This window comes from Dipodomys spectabilis, unplaced genomic scaffold (genome assembly GCF_019054845.1).
Source record: "Dipodomys spectabilis isolate Male_0828 unplaced genomic scaffold, ASM1905484v1 ptg000018l, whole genome shotgun sequence".
Lineage (NCBI taxonomy): Eukaryota > Metazoa > Chordata > Mammalia > Rodentia > Heteromyidae > Dipodomys > Dipodomys spectabilis.
The window spans coordinates 4,099,725-4,116,889 of record NW_024870695.1 but is presented as its reverse complement, the minus strand read 5'-3'; the positions used below and the strand labels follow the sequence as shown (position 1 = coordinate 4,116,889).

The 17,165-nt window shown below is 37.8% G+C and overlaps 1 protein-coding gene across 2 annotated transcripts in view; it reads left to right on the top strand.

The window, feature by feature from the left end:
* Positions 1-16,473, top strand: part of Ulk2 (unc-51 like autophagy activating kinase 2) — an 85,104-nt gene extending 68,631 nt beyond the window's left edge. For both annotated transcript variants that reach the window (XM_042672431.1, XM_042672442.1), the window contains exons 19-27: positions 266-453; positions 784-887; positions 2,244-2,393; positions 5,637-5,845; positions 9,688-9,866; positions 10,585-10,703; positions 11,218-11,375; positions 12,670-12,805; positions 14,263-16,473. In XM_042672431.1, coding sequence (XP_042528365.1) covers positions 266-453; positions 784-887; positions 2,244-2,393; positions 5,637-5,845; positions 9,688-9,866; positions 10,585-10,703; positions 11,218-11,375; positions 12,670-12,805; positions 14,263-14,321 — 1,302 coding nt within the window. In that variant the 3' untranslated portion in view covers positions 14,322-16,473. The remainder of the gene's footprint in view (positions 1-265; positions 454-783; positions 888-2,243; positions 2,394-5,636; positions 5,846-9,687; positions 9,867-10,584; positions 10,704-11,217; positions 11,376-12,669; positions 12,806-14,262) is intronic.
* Positions 16,474-17,165: the final 692 nt, after the last annotated feature.

The window sequence follows — 17,165 nt, the reverse complement described above, 5'->3', positions numbered from 1 at the left end:
TCAGTGAGCACTTACTGTGTGCCTTACATCATGTCAATACTTTATTTTGTTGGTGTTTTATTTAATTGATCCCATTAATCTTAAGAAAAGCTGTCTGAGGCTTAGAAAGTATAAATGAACTGCCCAATGACAGAAAAGCTGTCCATAGAAGAGCCAGTATTTAAACCCACTTCGAATCCTAAAATGTATACGCCTGACCAGTAAACATAAATCTTGCCTATTCTGAACCTTCTTGCATCATATTAACTAGCTTATATTTCTTTAGACCACAGCTCCTTTCAAAATCCCTAAAACACAAGCGTCTTCCAACCTATTAGCCTTGGTTACTCGTCATGGGCCTGCTGAAGGGCAATTCAAAGATGGGAATGACCCACGTGAATGTTCCCATTGCCTATTAGTACAAGGAAGTGAGAGGCATCGATCTGAGCAGCAGAGCAAGGCAATGTTTGGCAGGTAAAAGATCAATTGCTCTCTAACCTTAAAATGGAAACTGTAACAGCAAAATGACCATATTTCATTTTATAATAGAAATTATAAAGGCCACCAGACTATGTAAGTTGCTGGTTTATGCCATATGAGTAATAATATAGGCTTTAGATTTAGAGTGTCTGAAAACCCCGGATATTTCCTAAAATTGTGTAAATACAGAGTTCTTCCTAACTTTGTGGCTTTTCTGTTTCTTTTATTTGCGTTATAGAATTGCTGGCATCTGTTTTTTTAGTTCTTTGACTTCTCATTAATCTGTCTGTGCTTTGCCATTATTAACATCACTGCTCTTTTTAGGTCTGTCAGTACTGGAAAGTTATCAGATCAGCAACTAAAAGCACCTTTAGGTGGACACATGGGCAACACAGATAGTTTAAACACAGAACGACCAATGGATATAGGTAAGAAAAATGTAGTTTCTTTGGGTACAGGTAATTTGTTAGCATATATATACTTTCTTACCACATTTTAATAAATCTTAACAGCTAAAACAATACTAATGTATTTTCTTACAGTTCTGGAGGTTATCTCTGTTGTCCCATCTTCTAAGTACTTGTTAAATCAGAAGCTTGCTCAGTATCTTGAAGATTAGAAGCCCATGAATTGGAAGGATTTCTAACCAAAATTGTTTTTTATCAATAGAATCACACTGCCCAATATTAGCCTAAACACATATGTACTCTACAGTGTTTCTTGTTTGTTTGTTTGTTTTGGTCTGGTCGTGGGGCCTGAACTCTGGGCCTGGGTGCTGTCCCTCAGCTCTTCAGCTCAAGGCTAGTGCTCTACTACTTGAGCCACAGTGCCACTTCCAGCTTTTTTTTTTTTTTCTGCTTATATGGTGCTGAGGAATCGAACCCAGGGCCTCATGCATGCAAGGCAAGCGCTCTACCACTGAGCCACCTTCCCAGCTCTACAGTATTTCTTACATAACAACTAGATATAAAGATCCATAGTTCCTGAGCCTTTCATAATTGTTCCAGAAATCATTAAATTTATAGACCACTTGTATCTAGATTAGTCTAAGTGTGTTTTTTGTACAAAAAAAACCCCACAGAAATAAAATGGAAGCTTAGACCCTAATTCAGTCTTGTTTAATCACATTTTCAGGGGATAAATTCTAGGAATCTCCTGGTGATTATTATATGCACTCAAATTGGGAGTTGACTGTCTTTCTTCTTATTCTTCATGCTTTCACTGTCATTTTTTTTCACTGTCATTTTGTAATTGACTCTCCTTCTGAACACCCAAGGGAGGAAGTATCTGGAACAACAAAATAACTGATTGAAATGGTTTCTAATCTAAAGAAAAGCTGTACTAGTTAATATTTCACTGTATTCTTGGCTTGTTGCATAGTTTCTAGGGGAAAGTTCAATGTAATTCTTTTTTTTGCTACTGGGACTTGAATTCAGGGCCTTTTGTTCTTAGCTTTTGACTTATAGCTGGTGCTCCACCACTTGAGCCACATCTCCACTTCCAGGTTTTTGCTGATTAATTAGAGATAAGAGTATCTGCCTGGGTTGACTTGGAATCACAATTCTCAAATCTCAGGCTCCTGAGTAGTTAGGATTGTAAGTGTGTTTCAGGTATTCACCACCAAATCCAGCTCTAAAATACTTTAATATTATATTGTATTTAATTTAATATTATATTGCATTTTCTGATTTAAAAACTAATATAAAAGTCAAAGTATCCCTGTAGTCTCACAAATAATAACATTGTCCAGTAAGTAACACAAGATTTGGCAAACTTTCTTGTAGCTCCTACAGGAGCCTGTGGTGTTATGCTGACACTGCCATCAGGAACAGCAGCAAGTTCCAGGGCTGTCCTCTTCACTGTGGGTTCTCCTCCACACAGTGCCACAGCCCCCACTTGTACCCATATGGTCCTGCGAGCAAGAACCACCTCAGGTGAGGAACAGTTATCTTAAGTTCTGACACTCATGGTTTATTTTAGTATATCCAATAAGTTTTTTTAATGAGATATTCTTTTTGCTTTACTTTTTAGAAACTTAAGTTTTAATTTATGTCTACACTGGTTAATAAGACTAATAGATTTTTTTCTCAAAAATTAAAGTGTTCAGACTGAACTTAAAATCAGTAGATGTCATCATCATATGTATTGTTTCTTGTGTCCTTTAATCCTTTTATTTTAAATTATATTGACTGGGATATCAATAGATTAGTAAGCAAAGTCTAGAAATAGTTAATAGGAAGTACATCTAAAGCCTAGGTTAAAATTTTTTTTAATCTGTTTTCCTGGGCCTGGGAAGGTGGCTCAGTGGTAGAGTGCTTGCTTCACATGCATGAGTCCCTGGGTTCGATTCCTCAGCACCACATAAGCAGAAAAAGCCAGAAGTGGCACTTTGGCTCAAGTGATAGAGCACTGGCCTTGAGCTGAAGAGCTGAGGGACAGCGCCCAGACAGAGAGTTCAAGCCCCACGACCGACCCCCCCCCCCAAACTAAAAAAAAAAATGGGTTTCCTTTTGGTGTTGGTACTGGGGCTTGAACTCAGGGCCTGGGCTCTCCCTAAGCTGTTTTGCTCAGGAATAACACTCTACTACTTGAGCTACACTTCTGACTTTGTGTGTGTGTCTGTGTGTGTGTGTGTGTGTGTGTGTGTGTGTGTGTGTGTGTGTGAAAGAGAGGGGAGAGAGAGAAAGAGAGGGAGAGAGGGAGGGGAGGGAGAGACTGAAAATAAGAGTCTCACAGACTTTCCTATAAACTAGCTTTGAACCACAATCTTCAGATCTCAGCCTCCTGAGTAGGTAGCTAGGATTATAGACACCAGGTTTAAATCTTAATTAAAAAATAAATAACCTCTCACTTTTGGGCATTTACCCAAATGATCACAAACAAGACCATACTAAAGCTACCAGCAAAACTATGTTTATTGCAGCATTATTTACCATAGCTAAGACATGGAACCAACCCAGATGCCTCTCAGTAGATGGATCAAGAAAGTGTGGTATATATACATAATGGAATTCTATGCCTCCCTCAGAAAGAATGACATTTCCCCACTTGTTAGGAAATGGAAAGACTTGGAAAAAATTATATTAAGTGAAGTAAGCCAGGCCCAAAGAAATACAAGTCCCATGGTTTCCCTTATTTACAATAACTAGTATATGTCTGAGACAAACAGAAACTGTGAAACAAGTTGATGTTAGGTGAAATAAACCCCAAGATAAAGGTTGAAATGTTTTTTTTTTCTTTCTTACGATTGTTTCCAACATATTTATAAGATGATTTCTTTGTTGCTTTGTATGTACCTTCCCAAGGGTATAAGCCCTGCTTTCACTGTATTTGATGTTAATATAATTTGTGGAGGGGAAGGAAAAAAACAAGCTATTTAAATAGGGTTACAGGTGGACCCATTACTACAATGAGATGTACAAGACATTATTTCGAAAAACGAACTTTACAACTTTGGTGGGGTGGGGGGTGGAGAGGGGAAGGGATGTTATGGGGAAACAAAGGAGGAGGCAACAATGCTTGATAAGAAATGTACATGCCGGGCGCTGATGGCTCACGCCTGTAATCCTAGCTACTCAGGAGGCTGAGATCTGAGGATTGCGGTTCAAAGCCAGCCCGGGCAGGAGAGACCATGAGACTCCTGTCTCCAATAAACCACCAGAAAAACCGGAAGTGGCGCTGTAGCTCAAGTGGTAGAACACTCGCCTTGAGCTGAAGAGCTGAGGGACAGCGCCCAGGCCCAGAGTTCAAGCCCCACGACCAACAAAAAAAAAAAAAAAAAAAAGAAATATACTTACCATCTTGCCCATGTAATTGTAACCCCTCTGTATGGTATTTTCACAATAATAATAAAAAATAGCCACTTCAAAAATATAACAATTTACAACTATTTAATGTGCCAACATTTTTTAGAAGTACAAGGGCCATTATTATTGATGTTTAGTTCTGTCTATGCTTAATGATGCTTTAAAAAATACATGCAGGGCTGGGAATGTTGCTGAGTGGTAGAGTACTTGCCTAGCATGCATAAAGCCCTGGGTTCAATTTCTCAGTACTGCAAACACAGAAAAAGCCAGAAGTGGCTCTGTGGCTCAAGTGGTAGAGTGCTAGCCTTGAGCAAAAACAGCTCAGGAACAATGCCCAGGCCCTGAGTTCAAGCCCCAGGACGGGTAAAAAAAAATTAAGTACATGATAATTCTTAGGAAGAACGCTAAAAATGTCTGTCATATTTGAACTCTGATAATTCCATTCCTGTTTATAACACTACTTTGGAGTATTTATCACATAGAAATAATTCACAAAGAAACATTATAGTTTATTGCAGTGATATTGGTAATACAAAAATTCAAAAGTAATGAATGATTCTAAATAATATTAAAGTCAGTGAATCACTGTGCATAGAATTTTATAATTATGGCCAGGTGCCAATGGCTCACACCTATAATACTAGCTATTCAGGAGGCTGAAATCTGAGGATCACAGTACAAAGCCAGCCCTGGTAGGAAAGTCCATGAGACTCTTATCTCCAATAAACCACTCAGAAAACTGGAAGTGGTGCTGTAGCTCAAGTGGTAGAGCACTAGCTTTGAGCTGGAGAGCTGAGGGACAGCGCCCAAGCCCAGTTCACGCCCCACAACCTACAAAAAAATATATAATTATGAAGCCTATAGAACAAGGAGAAATGTCCATGATAGAAATTTGAAATATCTATGATAGAAATTTGTTTAAAATAGGATATAAAATTAGCTATTATGATGTCTATAAAATATATGTATGGGCAAAATAAAAATAAACTTGCAAAAATAGAAACTTCAACTGGGCACCAAGAGTTCACACCTGTCATCCTAGCTACTCAAGAGGCTGAGATCTAAGGATCATGGTTTAAAGCCAGCCCAGGCAGGAAAGCCCATGAGACTTATCTCCACTAAACTGAGAAAAAAGCCAGAAGTGGAGCTGTGGCTCAACTGGTAGAGCACTAACCTTAGGCAAAAAGGCTCAAGGACAGTGCCCAGGCCCTAAGTTCATGCCTCAGAACCAGGGGGAAAAAAAGGCTTGAGGATTTTTCTTTGAACTTTTATTACTTCAGGAAGTCCTATTCAATAAATACAAGGAGTGGGTGTGAATGCCCTTCTGAACAAACTCCAAATAATATACTGTGTGTCCTGTATTCCTTGTAGTTGGATCCAGCAGCTCAGGAGGCTCCCTGTGCTCTGCGAGTGGCCGAGTGTGTATGGGCTCCCCACCTGGGCCAGGCTTGGGCTCTTCTCCACCAGGAGCAGAGGCAGCTCCCAGCCTAAGATATGTGCCTTATGGTGCTTCACCACCCAGCCTGGAGGGGCTCATCACCTTTGAAGCTCCTGAACTACCAGAGGAAACACTGATGGAGGTAGCAAAGAAACTACAATGGAATGTTAATGTAATGTAATGATATGATGGGAATGTTCTAGCAATGACAAAGAGCAAAATACATCAAATAATTCTGAGGTTATGTTCTTTTCACTCTTAATTTTCTGTTTGAAAAACATTCCTGGAACCTGGGTGCAGTAGCTCACACCTGTAAATCCTGGCTACTTCAGGAGGCAGAGATGGATGATTCTAGTTTGAGGCCAGTTTGGTCATAAAAATTGGCAAGACTTCATCTCAACCATTTGCTTGACACAATAGCACATGTCTGTTATCCCAGCTATTGAAGCACAATGGCTAGGCACAAGTGCTGTGCATCCTGAGTGACATGGAGAAGCAAAATAGGAGGATCACAGCCTAGGCCAGCCCTAGCAGAAAATAACTAAGGCAAAAGGGCTCAATCGGAAAATGCCTGCCTGGCAAGTAAAAGGATCTGAGCTCAATCCTTAGTACTACCAAATAAAATTTTAAGCCAAAACATTGCTGGCATATTTGCACAATAATGTTGACTATGATGCTCTGTCCATAGCAACCCTTGTTTCAAAGGAAATGACACATGTAGATTATGTGTTCTTAACTTTTTTATTCAAAGTTTACTATTTGTAGGCTTATTTAGTTGTTTTAGAATGTCTCACTATATATCTCAGATTAGTCTCAAACTCATGATCCTCTTGCTTCATTTTCCCAATATTGGGAAGATGTGCATCACTCATACCCTGCTGTGTAGAGTTGGGAAGGGCAGTTGTGCGGGCAGTTCTGGGGTTTCACCTCAGAATCTTGTGCTTGCGAGGCAGGCATTCTACCACTTGAACCATACCTGTAGCCCTTTTATTTTAGAAATTACTTTTCAAATAAGGTCTTATGTTTTTGCCTGGTCTGGGCTTGACTGTGAATTTACTATTTATACCTCTTGCATAGCTGGAATGAAAAGTACATATCACTACACCCAGATTATTGGTTAAAATGAGATCTTGCTAACTTTGCCCAGGCGACCTCAAACCATGATTCTCCCCATCTCTCCCTCCCAAGTAGCTAGACTGACAGGTGTGAACCACCATGCCTAGCCTTTCCAGATCTTTTAGTTTAGTTATATTTCAGATATAATTTGGCTTATTGTTGGAGATTGGGTTTCATTAACATGTTTCCCCAGACTGGCCCTGAACCACAATCCTTCTATCTCTGCTTCCCATTAGCTGAGATGACAGGCACAGCCCTTATGCCTGAACTCTGTTGTTATTGTTTTTGATTTTTTTAGTAACTTCTCACTCTGTAACTCTGGCTGGCCTCAAACTCATGATCCTCCTGTCTCTACTTTCCAAATACTAGAATTACAGATATGTGTTACCACACCCAGCTAATTGTAGGGTTTTTTTTTCTTTAGGATTGATTATAAGCCCTCACATTTGCTTAGCAACCATTCTAGCACTTGTTACATCTCCACACTTAGCCTTTATTTTGTTTTTTAGATAGAATCTTGTTAACTTTTTGCACAGATTGGACTGAGATACTCCTACTTCTGCCTCTTGAGTAGCCGATTACAGGAAAGAATTACCATACCCATTTTGTTTTTGAGATGAGATCTGGCTAATTTTTTGCATAGACTGGCCTTGAACTATAATCTTCCTGATCTCTGCCTCCTGAATAGTTAGGATTACCAACACATGAGCCATTACATCTATCATAATTGTGGGATTTTTAAAGCATAATTTTGTTTCAAAAAAGGTTTTACCCTGAAGCTTTTTCTACAAGATAAAATAACACACTAGGTTTAAGATACTATGCTGCAATTTTAAACATAAGTTTAAAATACAATGCTATGAGACCATGTCTCATAAAAACTAGTAATAAGTCAAGCCAGATTAGTGATTGATACAGAATATAATTGCCATCAGACTGGATGCTGACATTTGTAGATAAGAACCTCCCTTCTATGGATCCAGTTCTATAGGATACAGAAGCATATTATCTGAAGTTTGCTCAGCTCAGTAGTTCATTTTAGGATCACATTGCTCTCACTCCTAACTCAAAACACTCAGTACGGTAATGTGTCCTCAGTCCTCCAGATGCCTGAGGTTGATAATTCTTTGGCCAGATGAAAAACAAATTCTACTTTGTATGAATAAAAATTAAATATTTTACATAGTTATAAAAGTTATATTACATGTAAATTGTAGTAGTGATTTTGCAGAAATTTCAGTAATTTTTCAAATATATCTACTTCAGTCTAAAATTGGAAACAGTAATCCTGAGTTCTTAGTCCCTGAAATGAAATAAATCATATTCAGGCATGTGTTCCATTGTATTGGAGCATGTGGTCCAATATTCTATAACAGAGCAGAGAGACTTTCAAAACTTAAGTGGTTTATTCTCTCACCTCTAGAAAAATGGTTCCACTCTGATTTTGTCAGTTGTGGGACTTTTACTCAGGGCATGGACATTGTCCCTGACCTTTTTTGCTCAGGCTAGTGCTCTATAACTTTGAGCCACAGCTCCATTTCCATTTTTCTGATGGTAAATTGAAGATAAGAGTCTCATGGGCTTTACTGCCCAGACTGGCTTCAAACTGTGATCCTCAGACCTCAACCTCCTGGGTAACTAGGACTACAGGCATGAGCCACCAACACCCAGCCGATTTTCCTCTTTTAACCATTAAAGAAGAGAAACTCTTTTTGTCTTAGTTTGAATTTCAAATTTTCCTATAATAAAAGACAAATCTCAAAAAGAGAATTAATTTTAGAATACACATTTTAAAATGACATCCTCGAAAATGCTGTTTTGATTCCTATGCTTACCTTAGTAACTAAGTTAGTTACAGGAAATGAGAACTTTGTTCTTAGCAATCACTGTGTGAACTAGAAGCCATCAGAAACTAAAGAATCTTGGAAATGACTACAAGTTTGTAGACTTTACTGAACTATTAAGTGTGTTTTAAGATTCAGAAGTGGTAGCACATACCTACAATCTCCATCACTTGGGGAGGCAGTATAGCTGGAGGATCACAGGTTTGAGGCCATTCTTGGTGCCACTGTGAGACCCTCCATCTCAAAAGAGAAAAATGTATGTTTATTATAAAGAATGTCCTTGTGAGCCTGGCATTGGTGACTCTTGCTGTAATCCTAGCTACTCAGCCCAGGCAGGAAAGTCTGTGAGACTCTTATCTCCAATTAATCACCAGAAAACCGGAAGTAGTGCTGTGGCTTAAGTGGTAGAACACTTGCCTTGAACTGAAGAGCTCAGGGACAGTGCTCAGGCCTAGAGTTCAAGCCCCACAACTGCAAAAAAAAAAAAAAAAAAAAAAAAGTCCTTATGGTCTCCATGTCTGTTTGTCATGTTTTTGTCTCAGGTATATTGAGTTAATCTTTCCATATTGATTTTTTGTTTTTTTCTGGTAAAAACACAGAACTTTGGGGCTAGGAAGGTAGCTCAGTTGGTCTTGCATGTATGAGGCCCTAGGTTCAACTCCTCAGCATCACATAAGCAGAAAAAGCCAGAAGTGACACTGTGGCTCAAAAGGTAGAGTGCTAGCCTTGAGCTAGAGAGCTGAGGGACAGTGCCCAGGCCCAAAGTTCAGGCTCCACGACTGACCAAAAAAAAAAAAAGAACAGAACTTTCTTTGGGGTTGCTTGTGTAGGTACTCTTATATATACACAGAAACACATACACTCCTTTTTTATTTCATTTGTGTTTTTTCAACAGCACTCTGAAACTTAAGGTGAATTGTCTCTGCTCATTCTGTTATTCTTAAATGTGGGATAACACTATATAGAAAATGTGCACAGAAATCCTAAATCTCAAATGTTCTAAGATATATTATTTTTTCTTCAGCGAGAACACACAGACACCTTACGCCATCTGAACGTGATGCTGATGTTCACTGAGTGTGTGCTAGACCTGACAGCCATGCGAGGAGGGAACCCTGAACTATGCACATCTGCTGTGTCCTTGTACCAGATTCAGGAAAGTGTGGTTGTAGACCAGATCAGTCAGCTAAGCAAAGACTGGGGGTAGGTACTTCTACTGCCACACATTTCCAGACTTTTTTTTATGCTTCTTGTAATCTATGTCTAAGACATAATCAATCTAGTCTCATCGCTGTAAGTTGTATCTCATTAGTAAAATCTGCAAAAGAATCTCTTAAAGTTGCTGTATGAGCCAAGAGTTATATAATCTTAGCATTACCTTTTTCCTGTGAATTATAACATTGAAGATACTCTATAATAAAGATATGGTATGGAAATGAATGTTTTTTAATTCATATTTCATTGTTTCTCCATACCAAGCTGGAAGAAATTAAGGAAGAACTAAGTTTGAGTTCAGTCTAGACTTTGTAGGGAGACATGGTTTCAATAAAAGAAGAGAAAAAGAATTAAGGAGCCTAGGGCTGGTGGCTCACTCCTCTAATGCTAACTACTCAGGACAGTGAGAGCTGAGGATCATGGTTCAAAGCCAGCCTGGGAAAGAAAATCCATGAGATTCTTTATCTCCAATAAACCACTCAGAAAAAGCCAGAAGTAGTACTGTGGCTCAAGTGATAGAATACTAGCCTTGAGTGGAAATGCTAAGGGATAGTACCCAGGTCCTGATTTCAAGCGCTTGGGAGGAAAAGAAATACAAGATCCATCTGAAAATTAAGTAACTAAATAAATAAGAAAGATATCCCTTTAGAAAGGACATTTGAATGGTTGGTTAACAAGTAATGTTCTCTTTCTGTCTTCTATGCAGGCGAGTAGAGCAGTTGGTGTTATACATGAAAGCAGCACAGCTACTTGCAGCTTCCCTGCATCTTGCCAAAGCCCAGATCAAGTCTGGGAAACTGAGCCCATCTACAGCTGTAAAACAAGGTATGGAGAAGGTGGCAGTATGTAGCTCCAAGGTCTCTGGGGGTGTCCCTTTCCATCTCACCAAAATACCCAGTATTCTTAACAAGAAGAAAAGTTGCTAGAGTTTGAGGTTTCATCAACAACTCAAAAAGAAGTCGTAAGGACTTCATTCTGTTTTTATACTAAAAATTCCTGGAACTCTATTTCATATTCTTCCTTGAAGTGATCATGAACTATCAAGTGAAAATGTATGTCCATTCTTGTTATTTCTTTTTTGGGGGAGGTGGGGGTCCAGTCGTGGGGCCTGAACTCTGAGCCTGGGTGCTGTCCCTCAGCTCTTCAGCTCAAGGCTAGCACTCTACCACTTGAGCCACAGCACCACTTCCGGCTTTTTTTTTCTGCTTATGTGGTACTGAGGAATCGAACCCAGGGCCTCAAGCACGTAAGGCAAGCGCTTTACCACTGAGCCACCTTCCCCATTTTTGTTATTTCTGCAGGGAAATTAAAACTATTTCCCATCTCCATTCTTTTTCAGTTGTCAAAAGTCTGAATGAGCGATACAAATTCTGTATCACCATGTGCAAGAAACTTACAGAAAAGCTAAATCGCTTCTTCTCTGACAAACAGCGATTTATTGATGAAATCAACAGTGTAACTGCAGAGAAACTCATCTATAATTGTGCTGTGGAAATGGTAACCCTTTTTTTGTTCAATATTGTTTAGCACTACAGTACTGATAAGAGTGTCTTTGGAACTGAACACCTACTTAACATCCTACTTGACATTATCTGTCCTTGAGAAAAAGAGTCTTACATGCTACACTCTAGCCTTAAGTATTGTGGTTAACTCCTACTAAAGGGACAGTGGAACCAATAATTGAAGTGATTCTTAATGTAATTTATTTAATGAACTCATTGGAATTTATAAATTTAGTTACTATATTGATAAAATACTGTTAAATCTCCTGTTAAAGTATACTGGCATTAGCCATAATCTCATTTGTTATAGACTGCATCTAAATACGGTAGCTGGATCTATTTCTCCATTTTCTACTATTGAAAAAAAATTCGACTTGATAAACCTGTTAGAAAAATATATTCTTAACCAATCCACAATAGTTCATGTACTCAGGTTCCATTTTTTGCCTTTATTGACTTTTAGGCATCAAATGAAAACTGCTCTCCAATTTTTTTCTGTAGTATCAGAAGTTATTTGGGTTTTCTTCCTATTGCTCTGAAGTATATACAGATATAGGAACTACTAATGAAGTGATGAAGTGGGGAAATATATTTATTGACTAATCTTGTTTTAACCATATTAACATAATAGATCTCTTCCGTTTGTCTACTTGTACTGTTCTTATACTGTTGGCATTATTTTGAAATCCACTAAAATATTAGTCATATAAAAATGACTTTGGAATATAAACTGAATAATATAGATTATGTTGCAACAAACAATAATTTAGAATGTATTACTCCATGCTGAATTAAAGGTTCAGAAGAATTTTGTGCTAGGAAAAATGTCCACTGGGCGCCAGTGGCTCACACCTGTAATCCTAGTTACTCAGGAGGCTGAGATCTGAAGATCAAGGTTCAAAGCCAGCCCGGGCAGGAAAGTCCAGGAGACTCTTATCTCCAATAAACCACTAGAAAACCGGAAGTGGCACTGTGGCTCAAGCGGTAGAGCGCTCGCCTTGAGCTGAAGAGCGCAGGGAGAGCGCCCAAGCCTAGAGTTCAAGCCCCACAACCAACCAAAACAAAATAAAAAAGAAAAATGTCCTTTCATAAGGAATCATATAAATCTTGCCTTTTTTATAATAATAGCCCCATAACTTCAATAGATTCTTTCTTCTAGTTTACTAGACTATTAATTTATTCAAAGATTATCACTTTAGGTAGCCACTATTTATAATTGCTTTGCAAAAGTACATATGCATTTTCTTGAAGACATTAAGAATCTTCCTGTTTTTGTTGACTGGTTCCAGGTTCAGTCTGCAGCCCTGGATGAAATGTTTCAGCAGACTGAAGATATTGTTTATCGCTACCATAAAGCAGCCCTTCTTTTGGAAGGCCTAACTAAGATTCTGCAGGACCCTGCAGATATTGAAAATGTACATAAATGTAAGCTGATTTACACAATAATCTGCCCTTTTTCACAGTTAAAACACTTTCCATAGTTTTAGTTATTCAATGTCAAACAAGGTCAGGCTGGGAAGGTGGCTTAGTGGTAGAGTGCTTGCAGAAAGCCCTGGGTTCAATTCCTTAGTACGGCATACACAGAAAAAGACAGAAGTTGCACTGTGGCTCAAGTGGTAGAGAGCTAGCCTTGAGCAAAAGCAGCTCAGGGCTAGTGCCCAGGCCCTGAGTTCAAGCCCCAGAATTGGCAAAAAAAAAAAAAAAAAAAAAAAAAGGTCAAACTGTTAAGTGGAAAACTCCAGAAATAAGCAACCCATCAGTTTTAAATTTTGTACTTTTCTGAGTAGCATGATGAAATCTTGAGTGATCTTTCTCTGCCACCCTTTGTCCAATATGTTCATGCTGTATATTTTAACCATCCATTAGCTACTTAGTATCAGTCTTATTTATCTGATCTAGTTAGTGTTCTGATATTACAGTGTTTGTAGGTAGAGTTTTATACTATCTGTGCTTTCAACTGAGAGTATTGGGACATATCCTTCTGGGGTAAGGAAGGACCAATGTATTACTGATTAATTATCCTCTATAGATATGTAAAGACCTGAGAGTTTAAAATCATACTGCATGAGTTGAATGTTGGATTTCTAAACTTGAGCATGAATATCACTTAACTCAGTACCTTTTCCTATAAGATGGGAATAATAATGCCCACTTCACAGAATTCTGAGGATATGGGGTAATGCATGTAAAAGCACAGATAACTTTTGTTATTAATCTTTAAATTTATGTAGTGCATTATTTGGGTAGCTAAGTATGTAGGAGGACATTATCTTGCTACTAAATGCAGCTGTTTTAAGTGACTGAAGAATCCTATAATGATACTATATTCTTTAGATTTAGTAGAAGATAACAAAGCAGTAAATACCAGGATGATATTGCTACTTACCATTATATACCCACTAATCTAGTTTTTTAGGTGTTGTGGTAGACACCTTGGAGTGCATATGTTCATATGACACTTTGAATAATGATAAGGGGATGGTAGTCCTAAATTTATTTGTACTTAGAAGCAAGCTAATTGTTAGTATCTAAATGTTTTCTATGTAATGTGTTTATCTGAACTGCAGCATTTTGCAGCATTAAACTCAAAATTGTTTCTAAACTATTACTACATAGAAGAAAATATATTCATTTCTGTTAACTCTGGGGGAAGATAGAAATGATGATGCTGGTTAAGGTTTTTTTCCCATTAGTTCTTCTGTCCTTGGTTTTGAAACTACAAATACTTTGGGGGCTAGAAATGTGACTCATATGGTAGAGTGCCTCCTCCTTAGCAAGCAAAGAAATCCAGAGTTCAAACCTTAATATTTCCAAAAAATGGATAAATAATAAAAAATAGAAATAGTTTTGTTTATGAATTTAACTTTTAATTTTTTTTCTAGATAAATCTAGTATTGAAAGAAGACTGTCGGCACTGTGCTGTAGCACTGCAACTGTGTGAGCAGGAGGCTTGTTTATAGACCACTATGGGAATGTGAGGTGACTGGAATTACAGCTTCCCATTCCAAGGAAACTGTAGTTTCCTAACTGGTGACTACCAAAGAACAAGCAGTGATTTAAAAAGGAAAAACAATCCAAAAACTACATGTTTGTAGAAAATCTGCCTTATCAGAGAAGTCACTCCCCTTTCCCTTTTTCCTTTATAGAAGCAAGAATATTCCACTTGGCTCCCAGTTGAAATTGGTAAATAAATATACCTTAGAACTAGAATTATCAGTACAGTTATTCTTATGGATAATTAAACATAAAACAGACTGAATGGCATTTCACTCAATTCACAGAGCAATGTATGAAATTCTGTGTGTTTGCTAAGGTGTATAAACAAGCTAGAGTCAACACCTCATTCAGGTGGTTTGATATTTGGAATAAGTTTGTATGAATCTGAACATGCATCTTAAACAGCTCATGAAGAAGTAGTTTAAGAAGCAGCAGAAGGTGATTCTTGGAAGAAATTTTGAAATCTTCAATTTGATCTAATATGGACCTGTTAATCTTACAAAATCTTTCATATTGCACTAATTTATTAAAACAAATGTGTATTCGATTTTGCAATTTAAACTAACAGAGGCACAATGGACTTGTTTAAAATATTTTACTTGATTATATACATAAACTTTTTTCCAGAATTCACATGTAATCTCTATTGAACTTTTAAATGGTCATGACTTGTGTTCATGTAAACCTTTGTGTTTTTTAACCTGTTTATCTACACTTACAGATCTCCTCAGTAATATTTGAGTTGCTTTCTGTTTGCATTTTTTGTTGTGCATGCAGAATGTGCATTGATGCCTGTGACCTTAGGTTTATTAAAGGCTAGATTTATTTGGGCAGTATTAAAAAAAAAAACCTATCATGAATCAAGAGATACTCTTGAGAATTTTAATAGGGCCAAAGTGGTGATAAAAAGATGGATAGTGATGTGGAACTTCTACATGAAGTTAGTAAGAAATGAGGTTTGTTTCCTCTTAGGAAAACAGGCAGCTTTCTCCAGTCTAATATGTATTTTTAATGTTAATCCTGACAATTCACCAAATAGCTAGTCATGGAGAATGCAGGCAGTTAACATCCCTCCAAGAATGGTTCCTACTTGTATATTATTTGATTTCTTTTACTTACCTGCTTGAATACTTGAATAAACCATTCACCAGTTTTAGTCTTATTTTAATCCTTTCATATAAAATAATCTATATTCTTGACAGTGGCACAGAAGCTCTTCAGCATTACTCTGATTTTAGTGTGCTGACAAACAACATGGTTTTCTTTATTTGGACAAAGTAATGTAATTTTTACCTTATTTATCTGTATGAAATTTCAGCAGTTAATTTGAACATTTATTTATATGATGTTTGTATTTTTAGGTCTTTAATACAGTGTTTCTACCTCTCATTTGTAACTGCATGCATTATTCTTGAAACTAGGTAAAACTCACTGAATCGTTGTATAATAGCCTTTTTATTATTGCCTGTATAAATGTATATTAAGGTAAAATAAAACTGACAGTGTTTCTAGGTTATAGTTGGGTCCATATTAAATGGCTTGTCATGCCAGATACTTTTTTAGTGAGTGAGACTGAAGACTTGGTCAATACCTTTTTCCCTGATCCGGGATTTAAGGCTCTCAGTGACTGTCAAACAGGCTCTCACAAACTTAGACTGTTGGGTAATGATTTCTCCCCCTCTTTGCATTAACAATATTGTATTTTGTGTAATATTTTAGAGTTTACAGTGTGGTTTCATTCTTGTTATCTCAGTTGTTCCTCTAAGCAGGTAGGTTTATTCTGCCCTCTCCTCTCCCACTCTTTTTTTTTTTTTTTTTTTTAAGCAAGATGAGTTCAAAGAGAGTATGACTGATCTGAAGTCAGGAACTAGGCAAGTGGTAAAGCCACTTTTGTAATCCCAGATTCATTCTTCTTCCTCGTGTAACAAAGGTGTTGTGGTAGGTGGTTCATGTGCAACAATGAAGTCTCAGCAGCAGAGAACAAACTGTAAATTCATGGGTTCTGATTATACTTCCATTATCAAGGCTAATGGTTTTAAGAGATTTTTGCCTTGATTATAGCAATAATAAACAAGTGCTTTATGTTTCTGTGAGTATTTCTTTATTCATGTCAAGTATTTATTTCATTTCATGAATCAACACCTGGAATATTTGTTTATTTTTGTTGTGGGCCTTGAACTCAGGGCCTATGTGCTGTCCCTGAGCTCTTTTTGCTCAAGTTAGCACTCTGTCACTTTGAGCCACAGTACCACATATGGTTTTCTGGTAGTTAATTGTAGATAAAAGTCTCACAGCCTTTTCTGCCCCACCTGGCCTTGAACTGCAGTCCTCAGGCTTCAGCTTCCTAAATAGCTAGGATTACAGGTATGAGCCACTGGTGCCTGGCTAACCTGGAAAGTTTTTGACCATACAAATGCAAATAGAGGGAATGATTATCAGTGAATTTGCTAACTGGCTCTTCTTGCTGTAAAGACTTGCTTTAACTATCTACTGCACTGTACTCAAGGGTATATTCTCTACATAGTTATTTCTCGTAGCTCTTCTGAGGGGAATTTATAACCAAACCAGCAGGAATCAGATGCGGGAGTTTGGGGGGAGGCTATCGTTAGGCCTCGGTGCCTGAGTCTCCAAAGGTAGTAATGAGGAACTTGACTTGAATACAGAGGAGATGAGAGCATGGAATGAGTTCCCCAGATTGATGCATCTGACATATCTGAATCCTCACACCTCCATCTTCACGAGGGTAGGGTGTTCTGTGTGTGTAGCTGCTTCAGATGTGAGGATGACA